We start from the raw sequence: 16,339 nt of genomic DNA, 5'->3' as shown, positions 1-16,339 counted from the left end.
GAGATTGAAAAGTACTGACTGTAAGATATTAAATGTTGACAGTACCTTGCTGAACAAAGGCCCCATACACAATCCAAATGGCACTGTGAAGCGTGGAGGAAGCAGAGGGACTGGGATGTGAAGAATTCTGTGCTCTGACTGCCTGGATACGGTTTAAAACAAATATCAAGACACCAACTACAGGGATGGCAGCTGCAATGCAGGCCCAAACCGCAAAATCAAAGGGAGCAAAGAGAGAGAAGATGCTGATTTTCTCTTCAGGCTTCTTGATTAGAATCCCCACTGAATAATCCATGTACCGCTTGCTGAAGTCCACAACACTTTCCCGTTCCGGTGTTATAGTGATAGCTGAGATTGCCATATCTGCTCTCTGCAAGAGAAATGCAACAAGTCATATTTCTTCCTGCCCCTAGCAAGCACATTGTTTAGATTGGGCAGATTTGGACTATAAAAGGAGAAGCTCCAAAGCAGCCAATGGTTTACGTATTTCGTTGATTTCTTTCTCTCATCTAATTTTAAATTGAAGTCTAGTTCAATGCGTAAAAAGCAGTAGAATCATTTCAATTTATTGAGAGAAATTAATAAAATAAAAATATGTACTAGTTGAAAGTGGAGTACTGAAATGTACCCTGTGAAATTACTGTATAACAAAGAGCATCTAATTGTCTTACAGGTGGAATTTACTTAACCTTTCTGTCTCGCTTTCCTCATCTACAGAATGGAGGCTAATAATCCTAGCCCTTACCTAACTGGGGCATTGTGAAGATTAATGAAAGAGTCATCATCAATATAAAAATCACACTCCGCATAAACACTTCTTTTTATCTACTTTTGTTACAAATAACTTCTGCAATTACTCTAACTGAAAGATATTAATGGGAAAAAAACCCTACTGTATTTCCCCCCACTTTGTTTATTTTGTGTACTTTGTGTATAGTTAGATTTCACTGTTTTCTCGGTACAGTGCATCAGTTTTCCATACTCACATAAGATTTTCATGCAACAGCCAGGGAGACTGTTTTGTTTGGTCGGTTGGTTTAAAAAAAAAAAAAGGGATTAGGACAATGTGATTGTACAGCCATAAACATTGGAAGAAGGTTTCAGGGACAGTTTACCTCCTGAATCTATTTTAAACTCATTGTTTAAGTGAATAGATTTCATGGTAACAGTCCTGCTGGCAACCTTTGTGGAAGATAAACATTTTGTTTGAATGTTAATTTGAAAAAAAGTTTTTAAAACATATTTTCTGTTTCCTAACTTCCCTTTTGGGAAAGAACTCAGGGAGGAGAGGCTGATATAAAGCTTATTGAAGTCAATGGAAAGACTAGTAACAGAAATACCATAAGTACTCAGTAGCTCACAAGAAAGCCTGATCTCATGGGACCTCTAACCAGATTTCCAAATTAATTAAATTCAGAAAAGCTGGGATAACTTTAGAATAAATATGAAAATATCTAATGCTTACCTAACGCACAATGTAATGAATATTGATTATAGATATGTATTTATTACATCTGTTCACTGAACTTGTGTTTTGCTTCAATTTTCATCTCAACCTCCTCTTTCTAGTAATACTAAGTAACGATAAACCTTTTACTTTCCGTTAAAACATATACTGCAGCAGAGCAACCTCCTGTGCAAAGGACAACACCATTGGATATTAATTCCTCTAAATGTCCTTGCACTACATTGATTTTGATTGTTCCATGTTAGAAACTACTACGTGCATCTCTAAGAAAACATATTTCATTTCCTCTAGGGATTCTTGACTATAATCAGTTCTCGGTTATTTCAGTGGTGTTCAATTGTACTCTTCCTGATTTACACAAGTGTAACTAAAAAAAGAATCTGGCCCTCCAAGTGTTATCTGACTGGATCATCTTGAGACCAGCTTTCCATTCTTCTTCTTCAAAATGTTCCTGTACAATACATCCATTGAAATCAAATAGTTGATTATTATAAAACCATATTGCTACAAAGTAGCTGTCCCAAAGGAAGTTTAACAGAGTTAGAAATGAAGTTGTAGTAGCTTTGAATTAGTGGCAAAGATATAACAGAAAGTCCTCGAATGATAATGGAAGTGGAATACATATTTTGGTATCTATTTCCCATATGGTAAATGTGCATAGTCTATAGTTACATGAGCATAGCTTACATTGTCATTAGGAGTTACCTTTGCTGTCACTGACAGAATAATATACTCTAGAGTCTTTGTTTTGTGGAGATGGGCCAAAAGCACAAAAGTTTAGATCAGGATCCAAACTTCAGGAATGTTTAGAATTGGGGTTTTCATTCTGACTCATCCCTTGTATTTTACTGGGGAGGATTTCACTATACCCTTAAAAAAAAGTTAGCTGTACTCTGCCTGAAGATCTCTTCTTCTGCTCTCTGTACCTTGTTAATAAGTTCTCCAATCATGCCGTTCCAAGAGCTGTTATGGAGCTGGTGTCCATACTTGCCATCAGGAGATTGATAAATCTCATACTTGAAGCCCAGATTCTTGGCAAGTGCATCCAGGACATCAATGGAAAATCCTTTATAGCGCTTCGGTTGCCCAAGTATGTTCTCTGCCACCATCACAAAAGGCTCTTCCTGAGAAAAAAATAACATCGAAGCTAATATTTAAAGAAGTTTTTTTAAATACCTAAAAAAATGGATCTAACTCTCATCAACCCAGTGCTATTGTTGGCTTTTAGAATACTGAGATTGTCCAGGCCAGAGTAATGTAGTTTTAGATATATTTCTTTCATAAGGTAACAAACGTATCATCTACACAGGACACACACTGAAATAATAACTAGAAAACCCTTTGATTATTTTTCTATTATTTAGCATTATGAACAATCCAAGAATAGTTCTTACAGGGGTTGGCCCCTGAAGTGCTTTTAGAGTTAACAAAATGCATTTTGGAAATCGTGCAATAGGGAATCCTGCAGGGCGATGGTGTTTCAGTCTGACACAGGCTGTGTGCTCACTTGCCAAGGGAATGCCAGCTCTACTGATTTTACAGTCATTGCTGTTGGCCATGTCTGCAAACTGGTGCTGACATCCACAAAGAAGGGAGATATGATCACTGCCTTTACCCGCTAGAGGGAAGAAAGATAAAAACAGATGGAAAGAAAACTGTCCTAATGATCTCCTACAGTTCTCCAAATCTCTCTAATGCACTTTGATCTAGGAGAAGAGAGAAAATACACATAGAAAAATAAGTAACTTAAGAAGTGTGCATTATTTACATAGCCAACTATAGTATCTTTCAATCAGAGGATGACATTATTATAATGAAGAACTGGCGTGGGCATATAGTTTTGGTAAAGAAGAAAAACAACATAATGAGGTCACCATGTTCAGCATATTAAGCAGTTATAAAGTAACTGCTCCCTTAAAAAGTATATCTTGGTGGCTTAGCCAAGCAGAAAATTAATGAACTACCCTTTTATCTCTGGAAACAAGTTCAAATCCTAATTTATTCCCAATGTAGCTTTAGCTAACTTGAGCTCTAGTACCTTCTAAGTTACTAGTGGGAAGTGGCCCTATACCATCTCATAACATGACAAGATTAGAAGACTTCTCCAAGAAAGCCCAGGAGTCTTTATAAAAGATATACTTTACCTCAACAAGCAATTATGGACTTAATGAAAGAATCGCTTGATGAAATTCTATGGCGTGCATTATGCAGGAGGTGAGAACAGATGATCACAATGCTCCTGACTGGTCTTAAAAATCTATTAATCTATGGGATCAGTACAGGAAAATGTTACAGGTCAGAGTAAGGAGCACTGTGGCTGAAATTCACCCCTGTGCAGAGGACTAGTACAAGTCCTGGGCACCATTTGAGCAATGCACAGGCGTTGTATTGGTCATCTGAATGGAGGTGAATTTCAGCCTGGGTGACTGTTTGAGACTAGCACACAGTCTCAGTATGCAGTTCTCTAAACCCCTGATTTTAATGAGCATCAACAAAGTCACACAAAACCATAAAAGTCCTCCATCTCTCTTCTCTTGCTTATGCAGCTGGTCAGCCCAAGTAGATGATAAAGGATTAAAAGACTTAATGAAAAATTATGGGGGCAGGGGTAACAACCAAATGTCCTATCACATCATTTTTCTTTTGAGTATTTTGTCTCCTGAACTCAAATAGGATCATACCAAGACAGTCACCACTTTCAGTGTCAGTCCTTGCAAATCACTGCCCAGACGCCGTTCTTGTAGGCTGCCATTCAGTCCCTTTTCAGAGTCCCATGTTGCCAACTACAAATGGAAATAATACAGTGAGTATGAAGGCAATATTAGGCACGCACATTTTTAACATTTTCCTAAAATGCTCTAACAGCACTTTGACTGAATGGTTATTCTCAAAAACAGTAGAGAATAAAAGGGGTAGGGGGTAGAGAGAATGAGGCATTTTTGCTCCCCATTAGTGTCTGGATTATGATGAGTGAAATTTAAGGGGATAAAAATGCCCAAGTACTTTGGCTGAATGTGTTTTCTTCGATACATCTCACAATAACTATGCTTTGTTATCTACAGTACTTGTCATATCATTTAACCAAAGTCACTTTGATAAGACTTTTCTTTTTGGCAAGTTTCTATTGCCTCATCACCATCAAGATTACCTGTGGTCTCACCACCGCTCCCTCTGTGTTCTCATTCTCTGCCTATATTTCAACCCATTCCCCACCGCTCATCAAATGCCAGTTCCTTTCTCTGGTGCACAACCCTGTATCTGACCAATAAGTATCTCACTTCTCACTAATAAAACAATCACATCCATTTCTCTCAAATGCCATGGTTGCTGAAGATCAAACATCTCCTAAGCTTTAAAATAAGCTATAAACCTTGTGTATGCACCCTGCTTAACCCCAGCCCTGCAATATTTATTGATGCAATGTTTGTCAGTATATCTAAATGCATTAGTTTTCAATTAAATATGATACAGCACATCAAACTAAATTGTACTGCATTTTCTGACAAGAAGTCTAATATGGTAGTCAGCCTCAAAAGACCTATTGGATTTTTTCACAGTGAATACTCTCTCCTTAGTCAGTAGCAGGCTGCTCCTTTTACCTTAGAATGGAATCCATTAAATTGTTTTGTTCTTGGACGGAAATAAGTGATATTGAGGTCAAATCTCTTGTGTTTGTCATCAGCCCTGCACTTAGAGATATGTAGGCCGGTATATATGCTGCTAGCTGTAGGCATACCCCTCAGAAATTAAACATAGGCCATAGAACTTTAAAATGTGGCTTCTTCCAGTTGGGTATCCTTAATGTAAAGAGTCAAAGCTTTTCTGAGCGGGAATGTATTTTTCTGATAATGTCTCTGGTTAAGAGTTCTACTAGACTTACTTCTGTTACTTTAATTTTACCATTCACCCCCAAAAGTTGGACAAGAACACAACAAATAATTGGGGACCACATAACAAATCCTCAGCCAGGGCTTTGGATATAGTGAGTGCAAAAAAAAATAATCTCACAGATCCATCTTAGTTTGATGATTGGTTGGTCATATGAATGAAATGGGCACTAGAGTTATTGTAGCTGTCACAACAAGATTCACGTACCTATGAAAACTGGGTACAGTATAGGAAAGTCAGGAATTAGGCTACATCTCTCTTAACACATCTGTGATTGCTAAGAGGTGGGAGGTATAGGTGGTGTCAAAAGCTACAATGACCCAAACTTGAATACTCTCCCACTGATATGTCATTTTGGAAATATCACCCACTCGGTGCAGTAGTAATTCCACTAGGATGGTCTCCTATGAACACCTACAGCTATGGCTAGTGGAATTTAACAGGAACGTTTAATTTTAAATTTAATGTCATATATTTGCTCTCAAAATAAATCTAAATAAGGATTTTTCCTATTTGTTTGTTGTTGTTGTTGTTGTTATTTAACAAAGCCAGCCAGATCCCCAACAAATATAAATCAGCATAACTTAATTGACTGAAAAGGAGCAAGTCCAATTTGCACCAGTTGAGAATCTGGATATTTATTCAAAACTAGGAAGCAAAACACAACCTTGTATTACTCACCATCTCGTCTTTCAATGTCTTAGCAAACAATTCCTTCTCCCACCCTTTTTCTCTTCCCCACCTTTAAAAATAGCCTTTATCTGAAGACTAAGATATGAATCATTTGAATATCATCTAAATACATTCCTCACCAAGGCTGGGAGCTCTCAGAGAGGAGCTGAAAAATATGCCAGCATAAATAAGGATTTATTTCTTTTGCTTGAGTTTAAAAGGGAAAAGGGGAGAAACTGTCTTCTCATATATTAAATAGGATGAGGTTCAGGGAGGAGGGGAATATGCCTAAGATATTTTTATGGTTTCTCCCTATTTCATTTCAGCCTCAACTGCACACTGTTTTGTATGCAGAGGTAAACTTTGCAGTCTATAAAAAGTAAATGATGCAGATAAGGTTGATAAATGGAACATAAGGAAAAGGAATTTACCAAAAGGGATTCTTCCTCTGAATCCTTGAGCTTCAGACCATTTCATTTGTTCATAAGTGTGTCAATTTTGACTTCCACTTGTTCTTGTAGACAGAATTTTGTTTATAGGATCAATGAATTTACGCTTATATACACCAGTTCTTGACAGCTGACCTGTCAAGATCAGTCCCTGAAAAACTAATTTCCAGCACTGTTAAACAAAATGAGTGCTGCTGCTATTTGATAAGACAGTTACAGTTTTCATTCTTTGTAGAAATGTGCTGTACTTCTACCAGGAATCTGAAGCCAGAGGTTACAACACAATCATCAATTGATAGGAGATATATGGCTTCTAAATCTGATTATGACAAACAACTGCTCAGAGGATCAGCCACTCATAGAATAAATTTCATAAACCACTGGTCTCTGGAAAATATATTTGCTGAAGCAATCCAGGGTATTCTTGATTCTCAAGTTATTGAATTTCAGGGTTTGGGTTTCCTGGTTGTGTCTTTAATAAAGCTTTTGGCTTAAAGCCTTCTATCTAGGCTGTCTGTCTGATTAAGGCTTATATTGGGCATAGCCATATTACAGACAAATCCTACATTCCCTTCATAAAACAGGTGGTCAATCATCACTGAAGCCTAACCTGGAGAACGAGCTACAAAATCCTGATGAAATTATCATTTATCTGGAAATTCTGGCACAAGGCATGGTGCTGATATTTCTCAGATAGTAGTTGTGTTTAGCTGAGAAAATCTTGGCAAGAAACTAACAAGCGTAATTGTATTTTACAGCACATACATGCAGAACATGGTCATGCACATACAGCATATACAACAATGAAACACTGTTACTAGTTGGTTAATGAACTGTTAATGATACATTGTAAAGGGTTTGATCCTATAAGCTGCTAAAAGGCCCTGCAATGCGCTGAGCGCCTTCTACTTCTCCTGACTGGGAGATCAAATTGCTCAGGACCTCACAGGAGGCACTGACATGTTGTGTGCTTGGACTCCATGTGCTTCCATCAATAAATAAGGAGCCAGATCCTGCTAGTTGCCAATGGGAGATACACACACACAAAAGATGGGCCAGACGGGACCCTATGTTAATATAAAAAGAAAAGAAGTACTTGTGGCCCCTTAGAGACAAACAAATTTATTAGAGCATAAGCTTTTGTGAGCTTCAGCTCACTTCATCGGATGCATACAGTGGAAAATATAGTGGGGAGATTTTATATACACAGAGAACACGAAACAATGGGTGTTACCATACAGACTGTAACAAGAGTGATCAGGAAAGGTGAGCTCACCTTACCTGATCACTCTCATTACAGTTTGTATGGTAACACCCACTGTTTCATGTTCTCTGTGTATATAAAATCTCCCCACTATATTTTCCTATGTGTGCATTCGACGAAGTGAGCTGTAACTCACAAAAGCTTATGCTCTAATAAATTTGTTAGTCTCTAAAGTGCCACAAGTACTCCTTTTCTTTTTATGGATACAGACTAACACGGCTGCTACTCTGAAACCTATGTTAATATAGTTCCTGATCTCTCACAGCCTTACTCATGTAATTGGTCCCATTCAAGTTAGTAGGTCTAATTGTGCTTTCACACCAGAGGAGATCTGAAATAACACCACTGAAGTCAATGGAGTTACATTGATGTAAAATTGTTGAGTAAGAACAGAATCTCAGCCAATGAGACTGCTCATAATAATAATGTTAAGTCATGTAAGTAATGTTTGCATGGATTGTACATAGGTTATAAGTAAATTATGTCTTATATGATAGACAGCATATAGTAGCAACGACATATATTATCCATAACTAGCAATATGCTTTTATAACCATTTGCTTATGCATCAACTGCCATTGCAAATGCATTTTCTTTAAGAGCAGTACTTTGATATAAATTGTACAGCTATGTTCAGTAAGCCATTTATAATTAAATCCACAGCCATTTCAGTGAAAAAATGCAGACATTCTACTGACAATTAGACAGTAAACATTTAATAAACCTCATGTAATCAAGTGCATGTAGAAATAAATGTCTATAATAATCAGTTACATTTCAATGTACTAGATACTTAAATTAACAGATATAAGTGGAAAAATATGTATTTTATCTTTTCTACTAAAAGATGAAAATTGTCCCTTTCACCTATCAAGCAAATATAGCTGAAAAATTAAAAGTGACATAAAAAGTGAATATTTATATTTATACCAAATCAGTAACTAAGCCCACCCACATCTGTATTATTTAAGTTTAGGCTACAGTAGTTACTGTCAAAATAATCTGTGCCACTATCATCTTACTCTCCTATTAGATATGACATCACCTAACACGATCTACTTTTCAAAGAAAATGCGGTCCCTTAGCAAATAAAACATTATCATTTTTAGCAGAAGCACATTAATTGCTTGAAGGGGCCTGCATTAACCAAAAATATAGATCTTCAATCCCGCCAAGAAATAGCAAAACCTTGCTTGGGAACTTCTTTGTAGCATAAAGACCTTCTTGGACTTTTAGCACTAGGAAGAAAGCAAAAGAGAGGAATGTGTGTCAGGCAGTCATTTCTCAGAGCATGAGACATGGACCTCTAGTTCAATGCAAACTATGTTTCCTAGAAATGTGGAAGCTCAGTCCAAGCATGGAGACAGATAAACTGGGGCATCCTATCCTCAGTCAACCTGATTAAAGTTATCTGAAATGGACTCCTAGGCCCATTGCAATTCCAATACAATACATTTTTGTATTTTATGGCAAAGGAGTAGATATCAGAATTTTTTAAAAATCTTCTTGTGCTAAATTAATTTAATTACATGTTGGACCACTCTGGTTAACATTGCTAGTCATTTATTGTACAGTCAAGTTAAACAGATCATTTGGGAGGTTTCTTGTGTCTTCCTCCCAAACATCTGGTACTGGTCATTGTCAGAGACAGGATACTAGATACGACTTGACAAGTGAGCTCATCCCAAATAGTGTTACTGTGTAACACCACCTGCTCATGTTGCAACAGATTTACTTTTAAATATTATTATATACTGATTTCATTTTACAATACTTTTGTGTTAAAGACGTAGCCTGTTTCTGAACATTCACATAATTGGAATGTCAGTATTCAATGAATGGGTATAATCAGTTTAAGACAGATACTGTAACAAGGAAAGGAGAGATAGAAGGTGGGCATTATATGGTCAAAAGCCTCTGTGAGGTAAAATCTGACAATGGCAAGTTTGGGACTGGGATAATTTGGTTGAGAATTCCATCAGAAATGAAGTAAAGGAGAAACACAGTGCACCTCTGCCACTGATTAATAGGACTGGAAGACAGCAAGAACCAAGAATTCCTGGATCAGCTCCTGAGGTGCTTGAGCAGTAAGAAACCATACTAATAGGGGACTCTCACTGCCCAGGCAAACAGAAAAGAACACCTCAAAGCAGTTCTTAGACTACATGAAGGACAATTTTATGATCCAGAAAGCAGAAAACTCAATCAGAAGAGAAGTCATGTGATTCAAATAGAGAAAAGCTAATTAAGAACATGACAATAATAGTGATGGTTAGTTTCATTCACTGTGAGATATATGAATTCAACATAGGACGGAACAGATATATAGCCCACTGGTCAGCATATACTGTGCATCCTCTCTATGCACCCAATCCACAAAAGGTATGAGTCTGTTACAGATGCCAGCTACAGACCCTAGCTCTTTAGTTCAAACTGTGGAGACTCATGCTACAAACTCTAAGAGCTGGATTTTCTAAGATATTTAGGCACCTAAAGGTAAGCATGCAGGGTTAGGTCCATCCATGGGATTTAGACTCTGCATTGCAAGGCCTAGCTTTTAGGCTCTCAGCCACCTAATGGAATTCACAACCCTGACCTAGATGTCCAGGCTCCCTCTACAAAGCGTGGGGAGCACTGGGAGCCTAAGAATGGGACTCACAAAAGGATGCAAGCTGAGAAGGAGCTATTTAAATTAGCCAAGACAAAATGCTAAGGATAGGGGTATGATCTAAGCCCCACTCCTCAGAGAGTGTCAGTCACCTAACAGGAGGCACCACTCTCTGCTTGGGATTCACATCAGTGAACGCTCTTCTGGAGTCGGGGCCAAAGACAGGTCGTCCCTTCTTCACAAAAGATAGCCCAGTTCAATGGTCAGAGCACTCTTGCAAGATGCGGGCGATCCCACCTTCAGCTTCTCATTCTGCCTGATGTGGAGCAGGAAACTGATCCCAGAAACTTCAGCTCCCACCTTTCCGGTGAGCAATTCATCCAGAGTACCCCATAGCCCAGTGATTAGGGCACTCATCTGAGAAACCCAGGTTACAGTCCCTGTTGCAATGAATGTGGGATATGCAGGCCACTGAATCCCATGGAGGAAAACTTTGTTCCAGTTTTGTTGATCCAAAAGACAGTCCACTTGGCATGGCAAGGGGCCTGCAAAAAAATTGCTCAGCCATTCAGTAAATCCTCAGAGCAGGGAAGAGAAATCATGTATGTGTTCTCTGCCACTCCAGTGGTCTTTTGCTGATTCTGGCTGCCATATCTTTTCCAAGTAAGCCCTTTAGAGGCAGTGAGTTGCTCTTGCAGAGCAACTTCTGCAGGGAAAAATCGAGGACTAAGGAAGGGAGTACTGTACAGGAACTGCCATGCTAATGCTTGGTTCCCTGCCACAATTCTGTAACCTATCTGAGAGAGAGCACTATGTTCTTGTCCAAGAGAATGATGTGTGCTAGCAGTGTTATTGCAGTGTAAATGGGCCCTTAGAGTATGAATTCTTCAGGGGAAAGAATGTCGCTTATTCTGTTTTAAAGTACTGTGCAAATTTATGGTGCTATATAAATGATAATAAAACATTTCTGGAGAATAACTGAAGCATGAGCATTAAGCAGTATAACTTTATAATGAACAAATCATTCTAGACAAACTTGATTGCTTTTTTTGATAGAATTGCAAAATTAGTAGCTAACAGGAAAGAAGATGGCATACAATACCAGTATCTAAATGTAAGTATTGTACTTCAGTCAGTGTCTCCTGAAATCTTACCTCGCACCATTTGAATTAATTTCCTGGGGAAAGGCAATACCACATGGCTTACAAACTACCTGATGAACCACAGTCAAGGGGAACAATCAAGAGTGATGTATCAAGCTGAAAGGAGGTCTCTAGTGGATGCTTCAGGGGTCAGTGTTCAGGTCTAGTCTTATTTAACAGCATTATTAAATATTTGGAACAGGGAAGAAATAGCACACTACTAAAATGTGCCGATATCACCAAATTACAAGGTATTGCAAACACGAGTGAGGATAGAAAAGAAATATGAAGAGAGAAGGAGCAGTTAGAAATATGGGCATGAAATAATTTGTCTTGGAGAAATACAAGCTAATACCTCTGGGGAAAAAGAATCTAACACACATATATGCAAGTGGAAAGAGAAACCTGGTAACAAATGTCAAAGAGATGTATTGGAGTGAAACTGGACAGAAAATGAGTGAAGAGTTTGCAATGTGATATGGTTGCAATATTGCCAATGTGATTTTGGGCTGCATAAGTAGAGGCTGCACATGGCAAATTGCCCGGGAGACAGTCCCTCTCTATAAGTAACTGTGGTGAGGCCACACTGAAAATATTGTGTTTAGTTCTGGGAAAATCAATAGCAGGAAGAGGTAAGAAATATTGGACAGAGTTCAAAGGAGACCAAAAAAAATTATTAGAGGGCTGATGGAACTGGCTTATCCAAAATGATTAAAGGAACTAAACAGGTAAAGCTAGGCTAAGAACAACTAACAGTATGGCTACACTGAAGCTGGAGGTATAATTTCCAGCTCACGTAGATGTACATGCGCTAGCTATGATGAAACTAGAATGTTAAAAATAGCAGCGTAGACGCAGCTTCCTGGGCTTATCTGACACCCTAGCTATGCAGCTGGGCAGCTAAGCTCATCATGCTGCCTGCACTGCCATGGCTACACAGGTTTCAGAGTAGCAGCCATGTTAGTCTGTATTCGCAAAAAGAAAAGGAGGACTTGTGGCACCTTAGAGACTAACAAATTTATTTGAGCATGAGCTTTCGTGAGCTACAGCTGACTCCACTGAGTGCATCCGATGAAGTGAGCTGTAGCTCATGAAAGCTTATGCTCAAATAAATTTGTTAGTCTCTAAGGTGCCACAAGTACTCCTTTTCGTCTCCTAGCTACACAGTTATTGTTAGCATGCTAACTCAATCAAAGCTAGCATACGTACAACTACCCAAGCGAAAATTACAGCTGCAGTGTAGACATACCCGAAGACATGCAGGAAATTTATATGTACCATAAAATAATAATGACTATTACTACTTTGAATCTATATAACGTCTTTCTTATGAGGATCCAAAACATGTGCAGTTTGCAAAAAACAAAAAAACTCATTAAGCCTCGCTGCAGACTTTGAGATAAGAAAAGGACATAGAAAGATCAATTCAGCAGTGCTGAAATGCAAACTTTGTGGGATGGGACATGTAACAATGTACAGCAACAGTTTAAGGTCTTGATCCTGCAAACATTTTGTATGTTCTTCATTTAAACACACGACTAGTACTACTGAAGACTATAGGATTACTCAGCTGTAAAGTTAAGGGTGTGCATAAATGTTTGCCAGATAAGAGTCTAAGACAGGAAGTAAAGAAGGATATCATATGCAAGTGAAGATGAAGGAGAGATTTAAATAGGTAAAATGTAATTACTTGAGTTGGAATTTGGTCAGGAAACATAGATATAACCCCCTATTCTTTTGAAAAGCATACAGCAAATGGCAGGACTTAGATTCTACATCTCATCTGAAAGACAACACTTCTAGCAACATCAGGCCCACAAACCATGCAAGGGAGTTGGTTCAATATGGGCACAGAGAGAAGAGTACCACCCACTGAATCGCCATCACATAGATATTCCTAGGAGATCTTTCATTCAAGTACTGATCCAGCCCAGTGCAGCTTCATTGTGGGATCAGAATGGATCATAGCGCAAAGCAGTATATTTGTAGGTTGTGAACACCAAGGATGGAGAGAAATGTTTTAGGGTGGTGCAAACAGCTAAAATCTGGTGTAAAGGAATGAAACTAAATAAAGACAATTTGTGGATTAGTATTAGAAAAATCTCTTTGACAGTAAAATCATTTAGAGTATGGAATGGTGCTCCCATTTAAAAAAAATAATAGAAATGTCATTAGAAAACATATTATAAGACACAATCACCATTGTCCTGGGGAAGGTCTGGTGTTCTAATAGGGGTTTTTAACTCTAATTTTTTGAGATTCTCCAGAAGCCTCTTTAAAAGCACTGGACCACATTATGTTCTCTGTTATGCTGGTGTAAAATCACTGAAGTCAATGTAGTCAATCTGGATTTACCTTTGTGTGACAGAGAACAGAACCTAGCCCTACTATATTTGTGGTTCGTTATTGCAGAGGAGTAAAACGTTACGAAGCCAGATGCAGTAGTTGTCAGATGAAATCATTAACCAAAACTAAATTTAGTAAAATGCCTTGTTGCCTTTTGAATAGTAAAGAGAGCTCTGTGATATAAAACGAGTAGTATAATTGGTAGTATACTTATATCAGAGGAAGCCATGACAGCCCTGTACAGTGAGCTCTAGAGGCTGCTTACAATATTTGTGATTGGTACGTCACACACAGAATACACATAAGCCTAAGCCAGTGGCTGTTTATATTTCCTGTAACTGATATATATCACAAGGGACAACATAATCCATTCTTTGACACTGTCCAGTCACAGATATATCTTCAGCTGTGTATTGTGGATGGGTCAGCCCACCTGTGTTACACATTCAGGGATCTACATGTTGATTATTAATTGTATGCTCCCATGCTTCCAGTGGGGTGGCAGATCCATTGTTGTTCTACACGATAGGCAAAATGAAACATCACCATGACCAGATAGTTGAAGCAGGATGATCGGATACTGCAACACAGAAACAAAAGCAACCCAAAAGCAGTAACTATTAATGATCCTGCAGCTGCTTTGAATAATGAAGAAACACATTCATCCCAATGCTTTGACCAAAGCTTGAGCAAAATGTTATAAGGGGAACCAAATACACACTAAATAGAAAGAGTAACCAAGCAGAAGTGACAAGGTAAATGTAGCCCGTTAATTTTAGTGCTATAAATGTATAAATATGCCATCTCCACCTCTGATAGAATAAATTGCCTCAATTAATACTACTCTTTGTAGAAACAGTGACAGCAACATGCTAATGACGATGAAACAGAGGAAATTAGTGGGGGACATGGGCTGCCGTGGCAACGTAGGTACTGAGTAAGATACAGTATTTAATAAAGCAATCATAACAGTGAGGAAAACAGTATGAAAAAACACATTTTGCTTTAGTGGCTTTTGTGTATAATATTGGCAACTATTGCATTGCCACAAGAGATTTGTATACTATTTCCATAATAGAGTAAATCAAAGGTATGGAAATCAACATGCAAAATAAATTAAATGTTTTTCTTCCTTACTAGTTCCAGCATGTGTTTGTAATGTAAAAATAGAAGAGTCCCCCTTTTTGTGCTCTTCACACCTTCCATCCATCTCATCCACTTAAGAGTGAACAACATCATACAATGGAACAACAGTGCTGCTTAATTAGCTAGTAGGGTTGCTGTGACATAACAAAAGGTATACTCTGCCCACCAACCTCACTTCCTGAGCTTGAGCATTCTGCTTCCAAACACCTGAGAGAGACTACCAGATCAGGTACAGAGGTTCTGGGAATCAAACCCAGATCTCTGCATGGTATTGCTGACTACCAGTGTTTATGGCCAGCCACCCTTCTGTACATTAAGTTTAAAAATGATAAAGAATAATAATAATTGGACCAAGCCAAGTGGAAAATGTATTAGTGAAGGCACTAGGAGGTTGACTGAGAAACAATTCAAAATTGCCTCTTGAAAGTACATTAACCATTTGGGAACCAAAATAGCTGTCCTAGCTCCTTTCACAATTGCATAGGATTTTAAGACAAACAAATTGTTGTCCAATCTACATATGACAGGTGCTTGGAGTCAAAATGAATTCTGAAAATTCTGCATGCTGCTATCAAACCAGGAGAGGGAAGGCAGATGTGCACCAGAGTTGCTGTTTGTGGACAAAACAACATCTACTGCATCTGCCATTGCTAACTACCAGTGGATTATAATGAAAAAAACCCATTTCACACGGATGGACTTTTTATATAGCTACCTAAGTGAGAGGGCAGGGAGCAACTAGCTTCTGACAGCAGAACTATTCTGTTATCTGTGAAGAAGTGAAATGGGGAGGCTATTTTGTGATGAATAGGAAATTCATTTGAAAAAGTTGAAACTAACCAAAAAAAAAACCCCCACAATTTCTACTCTCTATAGATTTTCACATCACCCTCATGACCCTAGTATCTGAGCACCTTCCAATCATGATGTCCCAATTATAATCCCCTATGCTAAAGAGGAAAAGGGAGAAGGGGGCTGTAGCTATAAAATACTAAATATTTGGTATCTATCCCGAATTCTTCACATAGAAACTCTGTACTGATGCAATTAATCAAATAATTGTAACTGGTTATGCCAAAACATCTGCCGTTTCTGGCAGTTCTCATTCTGCTATATATGCAAGAAGTTCTTTTCTTCTCTGTCCATAGCTGGACTTTTAAGTTGCGTGGTTCACTGGACAGTCCATTCTGCCACCAGATTGGAGACTTGGGTTGAAGGATAACTGAGCAGTGGCATCTTACATATTTGCTGGATTCATAACATGAAGGGACAATTGGAGTTTTCACCCAAACTATTTGCTACAGGATGACTAAAGTCCATTTCCCTGTGTGCAAGGCCCAGAGCTGAAGAAAATAC

The 16,339-nt window shown here is 38.3% G+C and overlaps 1 protein-coding gene across 5 annotated transcripts in view; it reads right to left on the bottom strand.

Moving 5' to 3' along the window:
• Positions 1–16,339, bottom strand: part of GRID1 (glutamate ionotropic receptor delta type subunit 1) — an 834,382-nt gene that overhangs the window by 83,826 nt on the left and 734,217 nt on the right. For 4 of the 5 annotated variants that reach the window (XM_073353357.1, XM_073353358.1, XM_078853795.1 and 1 more), the window contains 3 exons: positions 4,150–4,251; positions 2,395–2,592; positions 46–370 (listed from right to left, as the gene is read on the bottom strand). In XM_073353357.1, coding sequence (XP_073209458.1) covers positions 46–370; positions 2,395–2,592; positions 4,150–4,251 — 625 coding nt within the window. The remainder of the gene's footprint in view (positions 1–45; positions 371–2,394; positions 2,593–4,149; positions 4,252–16,339) is intronic. The other variant, XM_078853794.1, reaches the window with a different exon arrangement.

Source organism: Lepidochelys kempii, chromosome 7 (genome assembly GCF_965140285.1).
Source record: "Lepidochelys kempii isolate rLepKem1 chromosome 7, rLepKem1.hap1, whole genome shotgun sequence".
Lineage (NCBI taxonomy): Eukaryota > Metazoa > Chordata > Testudines > Cheloniidae > Lepidochelys > Lepidochelys kempii.
Note: the sequence above shows the minus strand (reverse complement) of the source record. Positions and strands in the feature narration are given on the sequence as shown.